General features: G+C 50.9%; 1 protein-coding gene across 1 annotated transcript in view; it reads left to right on the top strand.

Moving 5' to 3' along the window:
* Positions 1-2,149: 2,149 nt before the first annotated feature.
* ANP32A (acidic nuclear phosphoprotein 32 family member A) overlaps positions 2,150-24,733 on the top strand; it is a 37,217-nt gene continuing 14,633 nt past the window's right edge. Inside the window, exon 1 of the mRNA XM_052646368.1 lies at positions 2,150-2,353. Within this exon, the coding sequence (XP_052502328.1) occupies positions 2,300-2,353 (54 nt within the window). The 5' untranslated portion in view covers positions 2,150-2,299. The remainder of the gene's footprint in view (positions 2,354-24,733) is intronic.

Raw genomic sequence — 24,733 nt, 5'->3', positions numbered from 1 at the left:
CTCTGCATTTGATTGGTTGACTTTTAAAGGATTGCTTCTCTGGAAAGATACAGTCTCATATCACATTGGTAGTGGGGTGGACTTAGCTGCAGTTAACATTTCAAACTGAAGATGAGTATTTACCACCAGAGAGAACAAACGTCAGGACTCTTGTGTTACATAGATTCTATGTATCATGTCAGCATAATGTGTTTGTGATGAAGAGCTCTGTTTTCAAGCAACCTTAAATACCGTATCCAGAAATAACAACTGACTCTGGCAAAGAGAGGTAATTTGGGGTCCCTCTATGTTTTATAATGAAACCAATATATTTTAAAACGATAAATTCCAACTACACAAATGGATGTCAATAAGATGAACAAAACTGATGACTGACACCTGCTAACACGAGTCAAGTAAAACATCCCATAATACTTATACCCAGATGAAATAAGACAATGGCTTCCCAGTTTTATTTTGCATCTCCCAGTTACTCAAAAAGTAAACACGACCCCTTTTCAAATTTCACTTAATATTTTACCTGAAAGAACTTAGTGAGTAAAATGCCTAGTTGCAGGATTTCACATTTGCAATCCATCAGGTTACAATTTCAAAGTTACAGTTCCTTCCCCGGTGTAGGCATTCTATATGTGCCTTTTATTTACATTCTGTCACTTTTTATTTCCTCCTAAATTTTATATGTTCAAGAATATAACTATATAAGAGTTATGTAAAAATATTTCAAACTTGCAACATACATACATATTGGTTTATCTATCCCTTGAACCCATGTCTCTGAAAAATAAATACCATGTATCCAAAAGAACTACCTTGGAGTACATGAGGAAGAGTGTAGACGTGTAGAAATAAAAGAATCGAAAAATAATTGTGTGGAGATGTATTTGTCCTGTTGACAGCAGTCCCTATGATCTGTTAACAGACATAGGCAGCCAACTTAGTACACAATAAAAGTTCTAGAACTGGCCACAGTAAGTTGGTAACCAGATGGGAATTAAGGCTTTAAGATCTCTTACAACAACTGTGATTCAAAAACCCCAAAGCAAGCAAACCGTAAAACCTGGAGAAAATGCTCCAAATAGAGCCTCCTTGGCAGTCCAAATTGAACCAAATGACTCAGGTGGACAATGAAAAACTGCGCCGTTTTCTTTCACTAGGTCAATAAAGCCCATAAATGATGTTTGGTCCCGAAAACCAGACTTACTAGCACCTTCCTTTTCCATATTTAAAATATTCAGAATATTCAGCATCAATTCTTAGTCCATGGTCTTCACTCATTTATTGACTAAACAAAACTGCCGGTGCCTCTAGATCACTCCTTCCAAGCTGACCTTATATGACAACAAACTGAAATGCCCCTTTAAGTAGAGGGTCTAGACCGCGAGTCAAGTCAGCCAAAGGTGGACGCATCTTGCTTATTTACTTATGTATTCAAGGGGCTGCGATGGTCACGGCTGGACTACGAGGAGGGAGGCGAAGGGTCGCGCGGATTGTGAGCCGCAGACCCGGGGTGGGAACCCGCGGAGCAGATTGGGGGCAGCAGCCTCGCTCCGCTAGCTCGGCCCTCTGGACCCAGAAAATGACCAGCCCCTCCCCCAACTGCACCCTTGACCCCTCCCCCCTTTTTCCAGGCCTTTCATCGGCCCGCCCGCCGAGCAGTCCGCGGCCCCCAGACCTCTCGCCGCCTGCCTCTTTCCACAGCCCAGTCGTGCGGCGCGGACAGACCCGGGGCGAAGCCCACGGCCCGGCTAGGACCCCTACCCCCGGCCCCTCCGGCCGCACCCCGCCCTTTCGTGTAACGCACCTGCGGCCCCGCCCCCGGCCAAAAGCTGAGGCGGCGGCGGGCTGGCGAGGCCGGGCGGCTCGGCCCTCCAGGCACAGTCGCCTTCCCTTCCCCCGCCATTCCGCCCACCCCCCTCGCTCAGCGACCGAGCTGCCGCCGCGCTCCTCAGCCGCCCCGAAATCTAAAGGGGTCCGTCTCCGGCACCACAACCAAATGGCTGAGCCTCCCTGGCCGGCTGCGCAGCCCGCCCATTGGTCCCTTCCCCCCCGCCTCCACCACCATTCGCTGTTGCCCGGAGATCGGCGGCGGCGATTGGCTAACGCTGCTGCTACTCATTCTCGAGGCCGCCGATCCCGCCTCCACGGTGATCAGGTTAGTGTGCGCCGCGGGTGCTGGGGGCTCGAGAACCGAGCGGAGCTGGTTGAGCCTTCAAAGTCCTAAAACGCGCGGCCGTGGGTTCGGGGTTTATTGATTGAATTCCGCCGGCGCGGGAGCCTCTGCAGAGAGAGAGCGCGAGAGATGGACATGGACAAACGGATTCATTTAGAGCTGCGGAACAGGACGCCCTCTGATGTGAGCATTTGCCAAAAATATCTCTGTCGGTCCATTCTCCTACTTTGTGTGTGTGCGCGTTAGGGGGAGGCACTTTTTTTTGAGGGGGGGCGCCCGGGAGATGTGGGTTTGGGGGTCGGACTGCAAATGAATTGCAAGGTTGGGGGGTTGCAATGCCATCCAAGCATGTTCCGGCTGCCGCCGCCGCTGCCCTTGGTGTGTGACTACCTGTGCGTGTGCTCCCGCGTGTGCGAATGTGGGTGCGAGAGTGTGCGTGCGAGTGTGCACCCATCGGGGGCCAGCGGGCGCACGCGTTTGGGTCGGAGAGAATGAGGCAAAATAACCCTCTGAGCTCTCTGCTCCCGTGACTCCGTCTGGGGGAAAGATTAACGAGGGAGGAGGAGGAGAGGGGCTGCCTCCTGGATTTAACAACAAAAAAAGGGGGTTTTATATTTTATAAATGAATCCCCCCTTCCGCCCCCCTCCCGCGCCTTCCCCCTCCCTTTCTCTCTCTCTCTCTCGCACACACACAATAAGTTTTGGGCTTCGCGAGTCCGGTTTAGTTTCTGATAAATGTGGGCCGAGGCCCCTGGGGAGAGCGCGTGGGGAGGGGGCTGCAGCGGAGTTGGGAATGGCTCGAGTTTAAAGTGCGTCTTCATTTCTTTGCAGTGATGAGGCGAGAGACGGGGGAGCCATATTTGTAACTTTGTAGTGTTCGTGAACGCGCCCTTTCTCTCCCTCCCTCCCTTTCTCTGCCTCCCTTCCTCTCCTCCTCTGTCTCCCTCACTCTTTCCACCCCACCTTCGGGCCAGATGCTGATGTTTCTTCCTTTCCTTCCGAAGGGAGGATAAATGGAAAGAAGGGGGGGAGGGATTTTCGAACGTGCAAAGGCACAGATAATCCCCGCGCCTCCCCACCTCGCGCGATCGCTACTGCAAGTTACCCAAAGGCTACGTCCCGGTCCCCCCTCGCCTCTGCTCCTTCCGGCCTCCCTAAGATGCCAGCCTTTGAGCCTTGACGCCCCCCGGCCCGTCTTTCTCTAGGGTGGGCTCCTTGGCAGCCATTCGGCGCCCGATTAATAAATGGGCCCGGGAAACTTTGTCAGGACGCGAGCTGCCCAGAGCTGGTGCCCGTGGTGGGTATTGGCTGGGTCCAGATTTATGCGGGCATAGCAGACACGCAGCTCGGGGATGGGAGTTTGCCTTCCCGTCGCCGTTATTGATTGGGCAGCAGCGGGAGTACAGCCGGAGGAAACTTACACGGATGGGAACTGGGAGGCTCGGGCGAAAGCTCACCCCCAAGGAGGGGAAAGGTGACGGTGGGTTACTCGGACGCCCGTTTTTATTTCTGTCTCCCTCTCGCTTTCAAACACTGTTTTATGTGAGTTGGAGGCTCAGCGGAGGAGACCCCGGGTCTGGGGCGGAGACGCTGGCTGACTCCTCTGGTGGCCCCTCCGGGACAGCGGAGCGCGGGCGGGTGGACACCCTCACCCCAGCCCCGGTGGCCAGGGTTCCACAGAGTTGGGAGTTTGGGGAGCACTGTGCGCTGACCTGTCGCCCCTCCAGCCCGTTAAAACCCGAATCCCTGGCGGAGGCAGGCCTTGCTTCCTCTTTTCTCTAGTTCCTCCCCCAAACCTGAGTGAGACTTTTGAAAACAAGATCCTTTCTGTGCCCCCCCTGCCCCCCCGCATCATAACGCAGCTGTGGACTGTAGACGTGCAGTGCCTTATGGCGCGCAGGGCGGGGAGGGGGTGGCGGAGGGAGGGGAGGGGTTGCCCGCCGGAGGACGCTGGAGTTTCCACGAACAATTTGCCGGCGGTTTGCGTTTCTCTGGCCAGTTTCATCCCAGCTTGGACCCCGAGCCAGAGGATTGGGGGGCTGGGTGTGGTGATGGGGGAGGGGGCCGGAGCCACGGGCTTCCCGCGTACTTTCCGGAAGCCCCCCGTGTGGAGGGGGAAGGGCGCCAAGTAGGGGGCCGGGGTCGCGGCGGGAGGGTGTGGAGGCGCGGTTCAGGCGGCCAACCCTACCCCCCGCTGCTGGCCAACTGGGAGCGAGATCGAAAGCGGGTCGAACCGGCTCTTTAAACTTCCCGAGTGTGTGCTGGGGGAGGGGAACGCGCCGCGCCGATCTGGGAGCGATTTCTCACGCTTCGCCCCCTCGCCTCCCGGCCCACTCGCCTGCCCCCTGCCTTGAGGCGGGGTGGGGGTGGAGGGGGCACTTTCTGCCCGTTTGGGGAGGAGGGGGAGAAAGCTAGCTAATGAGGGACAAAAGGGGTGGGGGAGGAGGGGCTCGTTTTTTTAAACATTCTTAAAATAAATAGCTCCCGGAGAGCGCCCCCTGCACCCCTCCCCGCCCTGCTCCCCCCGGGACCCCCATCACACCCACCTTGGGAGCCTCTCCCAACTCTGATCCGGGGGCTGGTGGCCACGCCGCGACGCCGAAATAGGACGAGCAGCCATGTTTCCCGGGTCTCGCGCGGCCCGCCCCGCCCCTCCCCCATGGCGCGGCTGGCGCCGAGCGCGGGGCTCCGAATGCGGGCGCCGGGCTCCATGCGGCGCGGGGCGCGGGCCGGCGGCCGGGCGACGGGGCGGCCGGGCCTCGTGCGCGCGAGCCGGGCCGCGGGCGCGCCGGGCTGGCCCTCGGGCGGGCCTTTTGGCTTCCCGAGCTGGCTTGGAGCTCGAGGTGTTTTATTATTATTGTATTTTTAACGGCCAGGCCCGCCGGAGACCGAACCCGAAGGGCGCCGAGGCGTTACTGGGGGCCAGGGGCGGCCGCCAGGGCCCTGCACGCCTGTGGCAGGACTGCCGGGCGCCGGGCTGCCATTTTGTCACCGTGGCTGTTGTCGCTGTGGGGCGGGGGGGGGGGGGGGGCGCAGACTTGCGCCATCGCCCCGACGGCCCGGGACGTGGAAGCAGCAAGGGGAACGGGCTGCGGGGACCCCCAGTTGTGCTCTGGGCCCCGATGTGGGGGGGTTCCCTCCCGTTGCCAACGGCCTGAGGCTCTTCTGGAGCGTCGCGGCGGCCGTTGCTCTGGGAGGGCGACGATCCTCCTTGCGAGTGCTCCCCCCACCCCCCAGCGCGCTCCCTGCCTCCCCCGCCCCCCTTCTCTCCAGTATTTCGTCCTTCCTCCGGCAGGCGTTTTAGAGGTAGTTCAGTGTGGCCCTAAAGACGAACGGCGGAACTGATAGGAGGGTAGAGGGAGAAATTAAATACGAGGTTTGTTTGGAGGGTTGTGGGGGCGGGCGGCGATGCGGACGCGACTCTAGCGGCCCTGACTGGAGCCAAGGACAGCAGCCGCTTACCCGGGAGGGACGAGTTGATGCGTTGGGGAAACGCCCTCGGGGCTGGGCTCTCCGGGAAGGTAGGTCGCGCTCCGTGTTCAGGTGGGTGTTGCAGCGCCCTGCTGGCTGCTAGGGGAGGCCCTTGCTCTTCCTCGGCTTCTCCCCCTTTTATTTTTGCCCGCGGGAGGGCGGCTACAGTAGTAAATGTAATCCTAAACCGAGAAGAGTAGGGAATGAGGCTTGGTTTTTAAAAAGTCAGTGTTATCTGTTTCCAACTGCCTTTCTTTGGCTGTTGATTGCGGAGCCAGGCAAGTCATCCGCGTCGCCAGCATCTCTCTGAGACTTTTTAAAGCTGATACCCATGCTGGTTAAGCACCTCCCTGGTTAAACTCCGGTACACGTCTGCATGGAGACTAGCTTTCATGGCAGTGGCCGGCCAAGGCTGCCCAGGAAGCCGGGTTTAACTTTGACCTTTGGAATACATCGCATGATGTTTTCCAGACTGACTTACTGCCTAATTGGGTTCAAGTAGCCTGATATTAACTCCAGTTTGTGCAAGCCTACCAGGGATCCAGGAGCAGAAAATTGAGCAGGAGTTCTGTATGGTCATGCTCAGTTACGTTTTGTTACGGGATTGTTGCTGCTGATGGCAGTTTTGAGCCTAAGGGCTTCACTGGGAAGGTGGGTAGTAGAACCACACAGGCCTGAGTTTAAATTCCTCCTGCCACAGAAGGAAGATAAATTTACCTGCCCCTGGGATCTCAGGCAGGTTAACTTAACCTGCCTCCTTGATTCTTGGTTTCCTCACCTGTAAAATGGGAATAATCCTATTTAATGTCAGTGACAAAACTGGCCTGATCTGGCCCTCAGGTGCTCAGTATGTGATAGTTTTATTTCTCAGATATTGGGGTACAGTGAGGTACAACTTTGTGCTTCTATAGAGTTTACAGAACAATAATAATTAATGCTTATATAGCACCCATCTATGCCTGGTATAGTTCTGAGCGGATTACACAAATCAATTAATTTAGTACCCCCACAGCAGCATTGTGAGGCAGGTGCTATTATTAACCTTATATAAACATAGGAAATCGAGGCATAAAGATGTTATCACAGCCAAACTTCAAACTCCATCCCTAATCTCTACTGCCTCCCCTGAAGAACCCTTACTTGTAAGGTACAGTGAGGAAAAGCTTTTTCTTCCCTGGTTTTGAAATGGTGCTACCCTGTGTGAAAGTTTGAAGACGGGACAGCTTCCTAGTTGAAGATACTGAGGTGGGTGGGCAGGCTCAGAGGCTCTCTGGATTTTCATGGGGATGGGGTGGAGAGGGGAGGGGAGGAGTCAAACATCTACTTCCCTAGATTGGGACATTAGCACATCACATCTGGTAAGGCTGAAAGAAATCTGGGCTTTTAGGTGTTGGGGGACACATTTTGAGTAATGAGAGGATAAGCAGGAGCCAGTCAGGCAGTGGTGTGTTGGGGATGATGCATGTAATGTATTCCCCGCTTTTATTAGTCTCCTCCTGCAGACACAAAGCTAAACAGAATTGGCACGTCCTTGGTTTCCAAGACCTAGTTTACCAATAACACTTCTTGGATCGTCTCATTTAATCCCCCAACAACTCCAAGTTGGTAAGCCAAGGAGGGTGACATCTTCCTATGAGGGTGAATCATTCAGATTGGAAGAGAAAGTCAAACAGCTTGTACATAGCAGAATTGGATTCTCCTCCTACCATAAAACCAGAGATCCTTTAGTTAGACAGGAAGAACTTTGAATATTGTTTAATTGTTGAGACCCATCACCAGAATCATCTGGGGAGCATGTAGAATGCAGATTCCTGGCCCCACCCCTAGACTCTGATTTAAGCACATGCGTGCATCCTCAGTCATGTCTCACTCTTTGGGAGCCGGTGGACTGTAACTTGCCAGGCTCATCTCTCCATAGGATTTTCCAGGCAAGAATACTGGAGTGGGTTACCATGCCCTCCAGGGGACCTTCCTAACCCAGGGATTGAACCTGGGTCTCCTGCATTGGTTTAGCACAGGCATTGCCAAGTTTGGGGTGAGCTGCCTGTTTTTGTATTGTGAGCTAAGAATACTTTGTGCATGTAAACACTGCAATCAGTTTGATAATGCGGAACACTGAATCCCAATTAAGTGAAATGTTATCCCCGTTTCCCCCTAGCAAAAAATTCCACTTGTCTCCTTGGACCTTTATTACCAAAAGAATTGTACTCATTATATATTTTGAATTTTATCAATAAAAGAATTGTGGAAATTTGTTTTCTTTCATTAGAAAAAACTGCCTATGTAGTATTGTCAGTTTTGCCTTGCCTTTACTATCTGGCCCCTTACAGAAAAGATTTGGTAATCCCTCGTTTAACAGATGTTGGTAAGGACCTTTTGATCTGGGTATTAAAAAAAATTTTTTTTAATTCATAAGTTTTTAAAGTTCATGTGAGTGGTGCTTTAGGGGTTTTTCCAAGTCCTTTTACATGCGTTGTTGATATCTGGTAGAAATCGGCCTCGATCCATGAACATCCAAAAGAAGAGAAATCCTACTTGTTGCTGATGTAAAATTGAGCATCCCTTCTATCCAGAAGTTGTTCAGTGTAACCAACCGAAATTCTTTATCTTGCCTATTCAGGATATTTCAAAAGGCTTTTGCATATCTTGTAGTTAAATAGTTTCTCTTAAGTTTTAGATGTTTTAGAGGTAGAAGGAAGGAACTTTGAAATGCAGTGGTTTGAGTTTTGAGGCCTGGTAGGTACCACAGCTGTGTACCTGGTGGCTGACACTCAGACCCTCAGAGCACAGTTTACTGAAAGCACAGATCATCCTGGAATCTCTAGTTTGGGCCTGCTGCTCTTCCACAGTGCGTGTTGCCTGGGGACGGACCAGCAGCAAAGTGGCTTTGAGTTCCAGAACTCTTCTTCGTACCGGTAGCCTCTTGTGCCTGAGCTGATGAAGGTATGGATAGATTGGCCAGACCTCTGGAGGGGGTGATAAGTCTAAGAGCGCAAATCCCGGTCCCCATGACTGTGGCCTGTACTTTAAGGACAGCAGACCCAGTTCCCTCTCTGGGCCACTGCTGCACCACCAGCCTCTCAAGATGACTTGTTTGGACTTATACAATCCTTTAGGCACCTGATTGAGCTCTGGAAGCTGGTCATCCAGAATTTTATTTCATGTTAATTTTACCACTTCGAAGTAAAAAACCTCAGGACTGTTGGTATCCTTTATGGAGATTGTATAGGACATTCATCAGATGTGTCCTTTCCACGTGCCTGCCCTCTACTCTAGTGTATCACTTAGGAAAAGGGCAGAGAGCTTGTTGCTGAGTGGTCACGAGCCCTGGTTGAATGATTTTGACCCAGTTGTTTAGTCTGCGTTCTGACTTGGTGAAGAGAAAGCCCATTTACATTTGGTGTCCAGACAGGGTCCTCCCTTCAAGATGTTCACTGCCACGCCCTCGCTGGCAACACACACATTTTGACCTGTCCGCCCTCTATTCTAGCTAGTACTCTAGTCTCCTGGAAAGTACCCTCCCCTGCTACCCCATCACACTGCCTTCCTCCTACAAGCAAGTAAAGAAATAGTGGCCTGAGTCTGAGTCTTATATTACATATATTGAAATATATGACAGATGATAAATACCCAGCAGTGATGTTTTCATTAAAGAAATGGAGTCTGCCAGAGATGGAGAATTGTGAAGGCATCTGTTATTCCAAACTTCTCATTTAATAAAATGGGTTGAAGGTAGATGAGCAAAGTGGCCCTGGGCCCCTTTCCCAAACATGGAAGCAGCCTGCATAGAACCAGTTGTCCTGATGACATTTGTTGTGGTGAAGCCTGTGAAGTCAGATAAGATGTATCTGTTCACCGGCACTGGGCCCCATCCAGTGTCTATTGGCCACACCCTGCAACCTTTGTGTTTTCACGCAAATTTATTTTGTTTTGACTCGGCAGATGCCCTGGTGCAACCATCTGTTGCTTTCTTTACTGAAACTTTTTCTTCTGCAGCAGATTTAAGGGATCAGTTTACTTACCCCACTATATGCGTCTAATGTGGATTAAAGTCTGGGCTTTTTTTCCCAGAGAAATTTGCCTTTGGAGATTCCGGTTTGGTGAGGAAATTACCAGAGAACCATTAGAGACTTGGGTGCTGTCCTCAGCTTTGGTATTAACTAACTTGAACAAGTTGTTTGTCCTCTATGGGCCTCTGTTTTCTCCACTCTAAAATGGGAATTTCGAGTGAGATCAGTGACTTTCAAGCTTTTCATTCCTATAGTAAGAAATGTTTCACAGTATATGTGTACATACTCAGGCTATCTAAAAAGCTGACAATATACTCCTTTACTATGGATAAAACACTTCTCTAGTCATTAAAAATAAAAGTGCTGGCTTTAACCCGTAAATTGATTTCATTACTTGTTAATGTTTGAAAGATAGTTAAAGATGAATATTAAGTTTCCTTCACACAAATATTTTGTGGTTTGATTTAGGGGGAACGTGGTGGGAATGCCATTTGGAGCTTTGTGAAATCTCTCCACCAAGAGTCAGTAGTGATTCCTCCGCTTTTAAGCCAGCTCATCTTGGGTCCCATGTTCTTGAGCTGCTCTCCTTAACTTGTTCCCAACCCTCACCTTCTCCCAGCATTATGGAGTCACTATCCTAAATTGACTCAGTGATAAAGAACCCACCTATCAATGCAGGAGACATGGGTTTGATCCCTGGGTCAGGAAGATCCCGTGGAGAAGGAAATGGCTACCCGCTCCACACTTCTTGCCTGGGAGATTCCGTGTGAGGAGCCTGGCTGGCTACAGTCCATGGGGTCACAAAAAGTAGAAAACAACTGAGCGACTAGGCAACAGTCCTAAGTTCCTGCCTGGATGGGTGCCTTCCAAGTGTCCTGAATGTGCCAGCGACCCTCTGCCAAGCATGTTCCTCCACCCCATTCTCTCTGCCTTACCTGCTGCTGCCCTCCACCATGCCTCAGTGTGCAGCACTGGGTGCCTGCGGGCTCGAACATTTCCAGGGTTGGGGGGATGCACTTGGCCCCTGCTTTCCCCAAGACTGCCTGGGTGTGTACTCTAGCCCCCACTTCCAGCCCTTGGGCAAGCCCTCCACTTCACAGTACCTTCCCTCTTTGTCTCTGTAAAATGATGATGTAATAGCACCTACCACCCAGTCTGGCACACAGTAAGCACGCAATAAATGTTAGATGTCGTTGTTATGGTCTGTTCTGCTGGAACACCACAGTTGGCGTTCACTTAAAAAACAAATAGCTTACATTATCAACAGACATATCAAAGGGTAACATTTATTTCAGTGGGAAAAGAGGTTAGACGCTAGAGATTCAAACTTGCCAGAAGTTGTTTTTCCCCACAAGTAGTTCAACAGTGAATGTGTTGTTTCTCTGTGTAGTTATAGCATCTACATGTCAAGGAAAAGCCCCAGCACTGAATTCCAAGTAGTTTCAACTTGTCCTTTTCTTGGACACGCCTGGTCATTACCTCCAGCAACTGTTTCAGACTCTCCTCCTCAAACTGCCCACCAACCCTCCACTCTGCCTCCCAGCCAGCAGAGAAGTATGTCTACTTTCCTCTCACAGAGAAAGTGCAAACCTCCAGATTTCCCAAGAAATTTCTAGACCAAACCTGTGCCCAGCTCAGCTGTCCTTTGGGTCTTACCTGGGCCTGCCCTTCAGTTATCTTTTTCCTCCTGGGTGCCTAGCTGCTCCTTTGGATCCTTCTCAAGCTTGGAATGTTTCTCCTGTCTTAGACAGCAAACATCCCGTCATCGTATGTCTCACTCTTGCTACTGGCCGTCTCTTCCCGTTGACATTGAAACTTCCTGAATGGTCTCTCCCTTCTCTCACCTTTCTCACACCTCAGCCTCCTGTCTGGTTGGCTTTCTAAACAGCTCCCCTGATCCCGGAAGCCTTCACTGTCATCTTTTCTGTGGTTCCTCAGCAGCAGTGTTCCCACCCTTGACCTCCAGGAGATATGGTCCCCGTTATCTCTCCCTTTCTCCAGTGTCTCTCCTATAGCTTTGGCCACTCCTGAGCTGCTGGGGCCCTTTCGCTCTCCTCTGCAGACATGAGGTATTGGACCCAGTCAGGCCCAGGCCCTGAGCGCTCTCCTGTTTTCTGTTCCCTGTCCTCACTTGTTCTTCCTCACTGACAGCTACAGGTGCTTTGTCCTTCTGGGGTCTGATGTTTGTTTACTGTTACCATCTCTGATCCGACCTCTTGGCTGAGCTCAGGATGTACCTAGTGTCTCCTTTAAGTGTCCCCACCGCACCCCACACTCAGCATGTCCAGTGGGAACCCATGACCTCTGCAGCTTCCTCCATTCCCCCACACGCACACATGTGATCTTTATATCCATCACAGAGCCTGTCGATTCAAAATAGCACTCTCTACTGCTTGCCAGCAGATTGCCCCTGCACACAGCCCTCTTGAAGGCAGGCTTCAAATTTGTCAGCATGATCTTAGCAAAATGCAGCTGTAATCGTGTCGCCCTGTACTTCACAGTACACCGTTCTCTTTAGGATAAAGCCCAGAAGCTTTAGTAAGACCGGTGAGGATACTGTGTGGTCTGCCTCTTGCTTTCATCTTTTGCCTCACCCCGCCTTCCCCCCTCCCCTTTGCACTGCACTGGCCCCACTTGCCACCGTTTATGCCCTCAAATCTACTCATGGGAACTGCCACCATGACTTCCTCAGCATCTAGTCATCTCTCCCACCCTCCTCAGCTGTCGGTCTCGTTCTTTTGTTCTAAAACTCTTACAGAAATTGCCTTCAAAGAGCTTCAGTTTGTAATTAGGCATTCCTGCATGTGAGTGTTTGAAATAGCATCTCTGTCCCCTGTAGCCGGTAGACTGCCTGTTTGGGCTCAACACTGCACTGGGCACGTGTCGGGCATTGTAGAAGTATTGGCTGGAAGAAGGAGCCACGGTCCTTGGATGGTCTTGTTGTTTTCATCACCCACGGTCTGGTGAGTCACGCATGGAGCCACTGAAACAAAGCATCTGGAACGTCACCAGGTTCAGTGTCCTCAGTTTTTCTTGGGTCGCTGTGAGCTCCTGCCTCTCGACGGCTGATTCACACTTTTTCAGCCCAGGGGTCCTCACATTTTTCTGGGTTTTATATCCTGTGTCTGTAAAATCTGAACCTGAGTCCCGGCCCCGGTATGTCTACCTTTTAGTTTGGAGTTATTCACGTACACTGGACTACCCCGGTGGCTCAGCAGTGAAGAGTCCACCTGCAGTGCAGGAGACGCAAGTTCAATCCCTGGGTCTGGACGATCCCCTGGAGAAGGAAATGGCAACCCACTTGAGTATTCTTGTCTGCAGAACTCCGTGGACAGAGGAGCCTTGTGGGCTACAGTCCATAGGGTTGCAAAGAGTCAAATATCACCGAAGCAACTGAGCACGCATTCACTACACTACCTATAAATATGTACATTATAAAACACCAAAAAATTAAAAGGTTAAGTTAAAAAATATTAAAAGCCCAAGTGCCCCAGTGGAATGTCTGAGGATGGTCCACTTAGGAGACCACTCCTCCAATCAGTTGCTTACTTTATTCTTAATTTTGGTTGCCAAGATTCACACCATACAAGAAATGCATGTGTGTTGTGTGCTCAGGGATCCATTGCTACATGTAAACTGGGTTCTGCCTGGTCAGACTGTGTACACAGACCCATCCGAGCTCCCTCAGGTATTCTTTGGTTCAGTAAAGCTGACCCCTGGGCTGCTCCTGCAGATGCTTAAAAAAGCCCGCAAGTGTCTGAGGTAAGAGGATTTTATCAGCCATAGATTTCAGTCGGTCAGTGCAGGGGAAGGAGGCTTTCTCCTGCCTACCCGCAGGCTGGAAATAAGTCAAAGGCAGAATCTGTGCAGGCAGGAAGAGCAGGCTTGGAGGACCAAGGGAAGCCTGGAGGAGAGAGGTCTGCTGGTGTTCCTGTGTGTTTCTGGGGAACACTTCAGTAGGGTTGGGTTGGGACTCTACAGTCAGACGTGCCCTAAAGGTCTACATCTGTGGATTCTAATGCCTCTTGCAGAAGGTGCAAGAGATGCCTGAGAGAGAGAGGGCCAGTGGGGAGCACAACTCTTAAAGTAAATTTAAAGGGATTACTTGTAGATTCTTTCGGGGCATGCATGCTTGGGAGAGACTCATCCCTGTAATGTAACCAGCTTCCACCTGAGCTACTGTCTCACCCACAGGTGTAAATGGTGTGGCTGTGGAGGGGAGGATGAGGGGAGCCCACTGGCATGGGCTGTGTCCACAGCATCCAGAATGATGCAGGGGTAGAGTTGGGAGGTGTATGTAACACAGCACATTAGGCAGGAGGAAAGGTGTGTGGTTGGTAAGGCTGATTTCAACCCCAGCTGTGTATCAGAACCACCAGGGGAGCATTTTGAGAAATTCCCAGAGTCTACCCCATTACAGAATCAGGCTCTGAGGGTGGTGCCCAGTTTGTGTATTTTTAGAATCCTCTAAAGGGGCTTTGAAACAGGATTGGGAGCTACCACATTGAGGCAGGGTGTGGAACTTCACAGCAGGTGGGAAGAGGTAAACTAAGTGGTTGAAAGAGAAAAATGGAGCACGGAAAACAGGAAATAGGAAAGGGTGCAGGTTTTAAGCTACTGGGGTGTTGGTACCCAGTCCTTGGCCTGCTAACCTTCCTCCTGCCCCCAGGTCCCACACTTCGCCACCCACCATGGCCACACAAAGCTCACACGTGCCCACATTCCTGCTCATCACACTTGTGAGTTTTCATTTACTTGTACTCATGAGGCTGCTGAGTGCTAAGTGGAATTTATTGTGCAAGACTGGACTTGGCCCATCCTTGATCTCCAGGGACTAAGGCCAGTGGGTATTTTGTAAAGAGAGAGCCAGAAGCCCAAGCAGTCAGATGCTCTGAGCCATGCGGGGATTGCTGAGCCCAGTGGCTGGAGGATCAATAGCAGGTTACCTTTTTGAGCCTCAGTTGCCTCATCTGTAAATGGGACTAACGCTTTCTTCCCAGGGGCTGTTGTCAGGACCGAAAGAAATAAGATTTATGCCAGGTGTGTATTGTGGGCAGCCCCTAAAGGTTTGAGATTCTAACCAGCCTGGGCTTGGTTGAGCTGTTGGAACGAGGAGGGGCCAGCCCCCCTTACTTGGTGTCTGAGCTTGTGTGTGGTGGGAGTACTTGGGAGTGCTGTTTTTGCCTGCCTCAAAAGGAGGCCTTACTTGGAGCTGCTCAGGCAGTGGGCGAGGGCAGGAGGGGCTCCAGGCAAGGGGCCAAGCCCCCAGTCTTGCTGAGGTGGGGCTGGAGTGGCATCCCCTGCTCCAGGCTCCCCTTGCCATCTCGGGGTTGGGGTTAGGGGCTCTCTACGCAAAGTGCTGTGTGTCAGCAGCCTCTCGCCTTCCATCCTGGCTACAGACCTCTTGGTCTGCCCCTCTTAGGCCTTCATCTTTCATTCAAACAGCTCCTGAGAAGTCTCCTCCAGGAAGTCTTCCTTGGCTCACTGGAAGCAGGGGAGGAAATTGTGCCCGTCCCAGGTGCTGTCGAGATGTACCAGTCCCCAAGATTTCTAGGTCACGCAGCAGTGTCTGGCTGTCCGCTGAGTCTGGGATCGCCTCCTTGGGGTGCGCGTGGGGGCCCTTGTCTCCTTGGACGGGTCAGTGTCTTAGTCGCCCTGTTGGAGGGCCACACTGAGGGTCTGCAGAGCCCAGCACAGCTCTCCTGCAGCTGCTGCATCAGGAAGGCGCTGTGATGATGTCACGGCCTCCAGCCTCCCGCCTGGCAGCTGGTGGGAGGATCTGTCTGTTCTGGCACAGGGGCCTGTTCCACATGGAGGGCCAGGAACAGGCCATCACAGTCACCAGGGCGTTCCTTGCCTTGCCGCGCGTCTCCCCTTCCCTGTGGAGATTCGGGTGTACCCTGGTGCCCAGAGAGAGTGGGCAGGCGTGGACTTGAGTGGAGCTCCTCCGCTGTCTGGGAGGCCTGATTCTTCAGCCTCTGCAGAGGCTGGCCTGCTGCCATAATGAGTGGTTCTCCTCTGAGCCCCCATCTAGTTCGTGGCTCTGTTGCAGACACGCCTTTGTGTGTCTTGGAGAAGAGTGCTGGTGTGTCTGTACATTGAGGTGTGGTCTAGGAGCCTGGGGAGGCTTCTCAGGTAGGACCCTCCAGGGTTGCAGTGTTGAGGGGAAAGCAACCAGTCCAGGAACAGAAGTGGCATTCTGGCTTCTTAAAACCGAGGGAGTACTCGGTTCAGAGCAGACAGTTGGCCTCTGTAGCATTCGGCAATCTCCTCTCAGTTCCTTTGGCCAGTGTGGTCATTGTCAGGAGTGGCCACCCAGGAGAGCTGGATGTGGAAGTGAAAAAGCACCTCTGAGCCTGACCCTTGGCCTTAAACTCCAGTGGGATCTGGATCCTGGTTTAAGGTGTCCACTGTGCTGGAAATCAGACTTGTATCGGGCACATGGCTTGCTAGCCCCTGGAGGCTCATTGTGGCCACAGGTCTCTCTGATGATGAGCAGCGCTGGCTGGCTAGTCCCTGTTAGCCAGAGTTGTGAGAGACAGATCTGCAAATGGAAAACACTGCAGGGTCATTCATTCTCACTTACAGTATTGATGGCATGCCTACTGTGTGCTGGGTTCTGTCCTGAGCATTCTGGATACAGCAGTGAACAGAAGGACATTATCTGGGCTGCCCACGTCAGGCCTCCATTCCATAGAGGGAGACCATCAATAAGCCAGGCAAAGGTGTGACTGCTCATGTGACAGGTCCCATGGAGACAGATAAAGCTGTATTAAAGGAAATAAGTAATCCAGGAAGGCTTCCTTGAGGAGGTGGCATTTGACAGAGATTCCTCATGTAACCTACACTAGATTTCTGGCCCCCAGGAGCCGGAACCTTAGAATGTTCCATCTGAAAGTACCTACGAATCATCTTGCTAGAAGCAAGCTGAGACCTAGTGAGGTTAAGATGCCAATTCACGAGCTAATGACATGATACAAAAGATTGGCAACCTTAGGCCTTCCCCCAAGCCACCTGACCCTCATACTTTGAAAAATTGGTACTTCCAAATCATGTTTGTTAACAGTAGTAGATTTGTTTCCTCATTCGTGGCTGGGGTGGGGAGTGGGAAACAGAAACATCTGTAAGCGCCAGTCAGCCTCCCAGGCACGGGCTCACCACCTGGAACTGGTCTTATTCCTGTCCCGGAAGAGGTGTGGCCCTGTTTGGGTAGCCACAAGCTCTCCTGCCTAGCACACCTTCTTTCCATGCTTCTGAAATAGTTTCTTGAGGGGCCCTATTGCCACTTTTTGGGTTCCATCTGGACTTCTCAGGCCCTCCCACTTGATTTCGGGGGCCAGATGCCTTTGGGTGGGAGAAGGAGTCCCTGCCAAACCCTCTGATGAAGGGTGGCGAGGCAGGACTCAGGTCCCAGGGCTTATTTTAGAGAGCGAAACCCACAGTTAGGTCACAAATCCAGCTGTGACCCACCTCTCCCAAGGACTGTGATGAGCTTTAATTGGCTGATAGTTTTCATCTGGAAGCAGGCGTCTTGCATGAATATGAAAGGAGCTTCTGGTGAAGTAAGATTTCATTAATCAGCCTGTTAGGAGCCTGGCGTCCCAGGATTATGGGGGCTGGATAATTTGATGTCTACTGTTCTGCTTTAAGCCTCCAAATTAAAGGCACTAGATCTTCATCTTTTTTTTGTTTTTGCTACGTATTGAAAGTAGTCTCTTTTCTATGTGTTTTGTTTGCTTTTAACTGTTACGGTGTCTGGTATGTAGATACTCATTTATTCTTATTTAATCTGTAAAGAAACACTGCAAAATGAGGTTATTCCCACTTTAGCAGATGAGGGAAGTGAGGCTCGAAAAGCTAGTGAACTAGCTCAAGGTCACATAGTACTGAGGAGCTGTGCTGGGTGCAAAGCCAAGTCATTGGCTTAAGTAGTGCATGAAACCTTGCATCTTAACTTTGACCTCTTGCCTCCTCTTAACTGCTGCTAACATGGAAATACTCTCGACTCCTGACTTCCATTTATTTTTCTGTTATAAAGTCTGTGCATTTGTTCCCTCAGGAAAGCAAAACAGATGATGCCAGAATTTCTGATTTTTTTAAAAGTGTGTTATTGTGAAAGAGAACACATTTCAGAGTAAACAAAACAAATGTGAGTTTCAGTGGTTTTTCTCCTTTATATTTTTTTCCCTTTAAATGATTATTTTAAATCACTGTCAGTGAAATCCCAGGAAAATCAACTTTGCACGTGCCTATCCTTACCTTTCTGTGTCAGGGCCTTAACAAATATGTGTCTGGCCACTCTGATGTACTTCAAACAGGAGAGCTTGTGCACACAAATGAGAGCCGTACCCAGGAGACCTCAGACTATGAAAGAGGGTCTGGAAAGTGGGAGAAAGCCAAACCATTTTCCAAGAAAAGTAGGCTAAGACATAATTAGGGGCTTGAGTGCTGCCTCAGAAACTAATATTGCCTTCCAGCCTTCTGTAAGGCACGTGTGGCAAACGGCGTGGCAGTGCCGTGTATTTTGCCTAGAACACCTTGCTGTCCTTGCCATCAGCAAGACTCCTCCTGTGACAGGAGTTAGACTTACCCTTTGCTGAGCACCTGCTCCAAGCCTTGCTTCATATCAGATACTTGGCAGATACTATGTTTTGATCCTTTAAATGTCCCCTGAGGTGCAGATGTGGCCACCCCGATAGCAGATAGCGAGATAAGCCCACAGAGGTCAGATGGCCTTCGAGGCGCACCGAGCTTGCTTCTGGGCGCTGTAGTGGTCCCTTCTGCCTGTCCATCCAACACTGGACACTGGGGGCAAAAGGGAAGGATACCTTTATCACTGGAGCCCGGTGCAACTAGTAGCGTTGGCAGGTGCTGAGCAGCAGCACTGAATGGCTGGAGGCGAGATAACTCATCCACACAGGGACAGTGGTGAGCCCATTAGTCTAGAACTCCCAAGTCTCCATGACTGCCGCCCTGCAGATCAGAGGTGGGGTCGTGATTCCATCTCATTGGTTAATAAGCTGGATGAATGCAAAATGACATGTGCCAGCTTATCGATATTGCAACATTCCAGCAAAAGATATATAACACAAACTTCATGGAAAAGGGCAAGGCAAAGATCAATATATAATATGCGAATTTGGGATAAAAGAGAGAAAAATAAGATTCTGAATTTGTATATGTGTAAACAAACTCTGGAAGGATACTTAATTGGACAGGATGGAAGGGAGAATGAACTGTGTATCTTATGTGTTTTGGTTTTGAGACCTTGAGAATGAATGTGTTACTGGAAAAGAAAAAAGAATGGAAATGACTTCAGCTGTTCTGTGTATCTGGGCTTCTCTCTCCCGACCTGCATCGAGGCAGTCTGATTAGCTCAAGGCTTCATCTGGATGGCATGTTGTATATGTTGTATATCTCTGGTTTTCATGGGCTTTTCCAAGAGCTGCTGACCCTATCCTAGTCTGCAGTCCCTTCTTCCGTTGGTGGCCTGGACCGATCAGCTCAGGCTGTTGGAGAAAGCCTGGGGTGACACAGGAGAGCCAGCAACCTTCTGCAGAGGAGTCAGACCTGTTCCTGTCCCCATCCTGGGACTTGATCCTCTGAACACTTTGCCCTGATGTGACTTAGTTGGTTCTTCCCCCAAAGTGAAGGATCTCCGAAAAGAGAGACTGTTCTGAGCATTCTGGCAAAGTGCTACCGTTTAATAGGAAGGAAAAAAATGGCAGAATGTTTTCCCAGGTTATTTTTATGCTTTTCAGTTCAGCAAACATTTATTGCTAGCTAAGTGCAAGGCAGTGTGGGGAAATCAGAGCTACATAACACCTCCTCTCAGCTCCCTGGGGTGCCAAGTTCTGGGTACAAAACTTGCTTGTAAAATTCCTCCCTGTACCCTCCAGGACAGCACAGTTTACCTCATCTGGTCTCACAGAGACCTGTGGGATTTTTAGGGATATTCTTCTCCCCATTTTACAGATGAGGAAATGAAGCCACACCATTCCAAACGGTAAAGCCTGGAATGAAACCACATTTTCTAACTACTTCTTAATGCACCCACACACTCATAAGCAAACCCTTCTGCCATAGGATATTTCCCAGGGGTGTAACCAAGGTGCGTGTATACCTGGAAGCATTGGGTGAGCACAATCCTGACTAACACTCTTTTTTTTCTCTAAGGGAGAGCAAGAGACATCTCTGGCTTATGGTCAGCTCTTGGGTCTTGCTGCCTTTGCTGGGGTTCAGACAGTTCTGCCTTCTGCTGCTTGTGAAATCCATCTTCCTTCACCAGTTAGGTGTAGAATGTCCATGGGTGTGCACGAGTGCGTGTGACAGTGGCTTTCTTCCCACCACTTTCCTTCTCTTCCACACATTCTGTTACCACCACCTGTTGTCCTAGCTGTTCCTCAAAAGGGCCAAGCATGCCCCCTGCTCGGTCTTTTCCCAGGCTGTTCCCTCTGCCCTCTCTTCACTTGGCTTCAAGTCCCCAGTGAAAGCTCAGCTCAGATAGGCCTTCCATGGCAGACTTTGTAAAGTTCTGTCTCATCACGATTGTGATTCTTTGTTTTTTTCCCCCTTTGTAGCATTTATATATGTTGTATATGGACATATGGGCTTCCCAAGTGGCTCAGTGGTAAAGAATTCACCTGCCAATGCAGGAGACATGGGTTTGATCCCTAGTCCAGGAAGATCCCCTGGAGAAGGAAATGGCAGCCCACTCCAGTATTCTTGCCTGGGAAATCCCATGGACAGAGGAACCTGGAGGGCTGCAGTCCATGGAGCCCCAAAAGAGTCTGACATGACTTAGCGACTGAGCAACAACAGCGAATATAGACATACACACATACTGGCTCATCTCACTCCCCGCTAGGCTGTAGGTCCACGTGCTAGGCACCCAGGTTTGGCCACTGCTGTCTGGACACTGCCTACGACGCGTGCCCAGCATGTGACAGATACTCTGTAAATATTGTTGAATGAGTGAATCAGGCCTAAACATTAAGTAATGGCATTTTAAGCGGTGAAAAGACCCGAGGCTCATCTCTTTGCAAAGCTTCGTTACACAATATTATTAATTCATTTAATAATTGTTTAGTGCTGTTTATGTGTACAGTTCTTTGCAGACAGTCACCGAGCAGCCTCCAGTGTGTACGCGTACAGGGACAGGGGACTCACTGATTTTTTTTTTTTTCTAGAGCAGCCCTTTCTTTTGTGGGACAGCTGTAAAGATTTAAATACCCTCTTGTGTTTTACATTGGGCTTGAAAACTGCCTGTTTGTAATTCCTGCACACTGATCTTGGCTCTTGAGCCACTGGAGAACACAGAGTAAATGTACTTGTATTTGCATAGGACTCTCCTTCAAGCAGTTGCAGAGAGTCAGCTATCATGAGTCTACCTCGGCTCTGGCCTAAACATCACTGGTTCCTTCCATTGTTCTTCCAGTGCCACGCTTTTCAGAAGCCTCTCCACCCTTGTTGCCTTCCTCAGATTTGTTCCGCTTCAGGCGTTGGCACTTAAGGTTTGGTCCCGTCAGAGCAGAGTGTTCTGGGACCCTGACCCAAGGACCCTCCGTCACCAGCCTTGCTTCTGTCCGCACAACCTGGGATGGCCTTGTCTGTGTTGACCACCTTGGCAGGGACCTTCTTTAGGAGCTTCTGGTGAAGAGTAAGATCTCTAGGCTCTTTTTTTTTCTTTTTTTTTAACTGTTATTCTGTTTGTTTATTTTGGGCTACATCAAGTCTTAGTTGCCGCATATGTGCTCTCTGTTGCAGCGGCCAGACTCTCTCGCCGTGGCACTCAGGCTCAGTAGTGGCGGCACGCAGGCTTAGTTGCCTTACAGCAAATGGGATCTTAGTTCCCCTACCAGAGATTAAACCCAGGTCCACTGTATTGAAAGGCAGATTCTTAGCCCCTGAACCACTATGGAAGTCCTTAGACTATTTTTTTTTCTTCTTTTTACATTGGTCTCTTTGTCCAGCCCCTCCCTAACTCTTCAAGAATAATCGGAACGGTTTTTTTAGGGTTTGTTTTGTCTTTGTTTTTGGCATTTCAAGATTAAAGCAGCTGTAAATCTGTGAACAGCAGTGAATTCAACCTGTACTGTATTTTTTTTTTTTAAAGTAGTCAATCCAGGCAAAGTTCTACCACCAAGATCGAGGTGAAGAGGATGGAACTCTGGAAGTAAAGAAAAACCCACAGAGCCCTTGACTTTCTCCTCTCTGCTCTTTTTGGCTGCCCGTGTCCTTTTCCCCGTGTCTGTCTGTCTCGTCCTCCCCCTCCATGTTCCAGCCCTCTCGCCGCCTCCTATCAGCCCCTTGGCTCCCATTCCATCCTTGCTCTTCCATGTTCCCCCTTCCAGCTAAGTGGCATATGGAACTAACATTACTCCTTAGCATTTCCTGCACTTCCATCACCAATACTTTTACCATAAGCCCTTAATTTCCAGACTAAGGCGAGCTGCACATGACTCATTTCTCTAAGGGAGAAAGAGATCAGATCGCTTCTTATGTGTGACCCCTGGCTAATTTGCTTTGCAGTCTTGGAGAGAGAAAACTTCTGGTCCTCAGCCTCAGGTTTCTTTGCATGATTGGCTCCCATTTTTGCCCAAATCAGCGGTCTCCGATCGGTGGCTGGACACAAGGGCTTCCGTGTCTCGGTGTTTGCCCAGCTCCTGTCATTGCCAGTGCTGCTGTCATTTTGAAAGAGGTGGCAGGGAAGGAGGCCAAGGTCGAGGGCTTCTTCTCCGAGTCTGCTGAGCCTCCCCCGCCTCTTCTGCCCTGCCAGCCCTCCTGGGCCACGTGGGGAGGCAGGCCAGGCACAAGAGGGTCAGGTTCAGGCCTGGGGCTCTTTTCCTAACAGCTGTTCTCTTTCTCCTCCTCTGTTTCCTCTCGCTTCCAGGAGATCACCATGGAGAAACGTGCAACTTTGGGGTGTGGGCCCTGAGTTAGGAGGATAAGGATGGTCCAGGGTTCAGTTCACAGTGGGCTCTGTGACCCTGGGTGAGTCACAGGGTTGGTTTCCACCTGGCTTTGTCAGTTGCCTGAGGAGCTGGATTAGATCCTGTGGTTCCCCAGAGGTGTGGTGATGGGCCCTTTGGTTCTCTGAAGCACTTTTCTAAAGCCAGCTGGAAGTTAGGCAGAGGCCCATAAAAGGGCTGTGGGAGGTGTCCAGGCCTGTGTCTGAAGATGTGGTGTCGTCTTAGGTGGTCTGTGCCGCTCGCCTGGGCTGAGTGGGCCAGGGGCTGTGAACTGCCAGCCTGTGGATCACCACGTGATGAAGCTGAGGAAATGAATTAACTTCTGTTTTGCAGACTATTCATCCACTTGGTACTTGGGGGGTGGGTAGCTGTCACTGTCCACACCAGACCCATGGCAGAGACCCTGAGCTGTGTCCTCTTTTTGGACCCTGCTGACTGAGGCCTCGGTGGAATTTCTATAAGTGGTCCCAGCCCAGCTGGGCTCCAATCCCTGGAAACTGGTTTCAGGGGCCCAGGAAGCCGTTTTTGTACCTTTTGTTGATTTGCCCCATTGGAGTTAACCGGGTGCTTTGCTTTCAAAAGTGAATGCAGGGTCAGCACTCTTGCCCTCCCCTGCTCCATCCTTTCCTCTCAAGTGACCCAGTCCAGTTTGACTAGTTAGCCAGCCCCTCTGGGCAGGGCACCGGCAGGGGACTCCGAGACCTCAGACCTTAGCAAGACTATTTGGAGGAGAGACCACAGGAGGAAAGACAGCCAGGCATCCTGTGGCCGAGCCGCGGATCCCTGAGGACCCTGGTGGGTGGATGGGGCAGCTTCCCTGGGGTGGGATCCAGTTGCCTGTGGGTTCAATGAAGTGTAGTACCTGGGGAAGCCCTTTGTAAAGTGTAGCATGGGAAAGGAACACCAGGTGGTGTCACCATACTTGCAGCAAGTCAGGGAGGCTGGCAGAGGGTGAGGCAGGGATGCACCTGAAAAGAGGCACAGCGTCTAGTCGGAGGCATTGATGGGCAGGGGGCTGGGGATCCTCCTCTGGATTTGACACTTGACTCCCGTGACCATTGGAGGCTTTGGACAAGGAGTGACAGGACTTGACGTGATCGGAACAGCGCTGGGAGGTCGTGTCAGCTGTGCCCCCTGCCCTCTGGGCCTTGCTCTTCAGCCTCCTCGGGGCCTTCGGTTGCACAGGGCCAGTGCTGCGGCTCGTGGATAATCGCGGATGTCGTGGTTGTTTCATGAACCACAGGACTGTGGTGCATGAGTTGAGATGCCTGCTCCCAGCTGTCCTGTAAGGTGGCAGGCATCAGACAGGTGGTGCCAGTCTCCCATGTTGGAAGCCCAACACCTTGAGCCCTGGGGGCTGTTTTTATGATCCTGGTGTGTTTTAAAAGACAACATGATTGATTTTTGAATTTCAGTAATTATCCAGATAATTGCCTGGCGGCCCAGATTTCCTTTTTGGCATCTCAACGATGAATACTGGGCTTCTCTGGCCCATAAAATCTCCCATCTCCTTTTGGGGACCAGTGACTGAGTTTGGATGTGGGCTAAGACTAGAAGTGGACGGACCCTCAAAATTTTGTAATTAGAGGGGATCTTGTGTCTGTCTGTCCTGTATGCGAATTAGGGTACCGCGGAAGCCCAGAGAGTTGGACATGACTCCCCTCAGGGCACACAGCAAGTAGTGGCAAAGTGGGCCCAGAGTCCAGGTCATGAGACTTCCTGACCAGCGTCCTTGGCACTATACCTCTGTGCTGCGTGCCCCTCTTCCTGCTCCTGGTCTCCATTCAGACACAACCCGGCAGGACCAAGCCTTCACTGGGGCCTGCTTCCACCTCCTACTTCTCACACCTTCCAGTACCCACTGAAGGCAGCAAGGGACAACTACTTAAAAGATGCAGCCTGCTAAACTTTCACTGATCATGGCCTTTACCAGTTCTAAAACCTTCAGCTCCCCCTGTTCCGGTGCAGTGTGCTCCCACCACATACACATACACACCCACACACACTGAAGTCAGACCCAGCTTGACTCCTCCCCACTTCCTCTCCCAGACAGCCTTCTGGGCCTTTATTTTTTTTTTCCCTGTTCTGGGAATTGTTCACCTGTTCTTAAA

The sequence above is a fragment of the Budorcas taxicolor genome, chromosome 10 (assembly GCF_023091745.1).
Source record: "Budorcas taxicolor isolate Tak-1 chromosome 10, Takin1.1, whole genome shotgun sequence".
Classification (NCBI taxonomy): Eukaryota; Metazoa; Chordata; class Mammalia; order Artiodactyla; family Bovidae; genus Budorcas; species Budorcas taxicolor.
The sequence above is the reverse complement of the archived record's forward strand: the minus strand, read 5'-3'. Positions and strand labels throughout refer to the sequence as shown.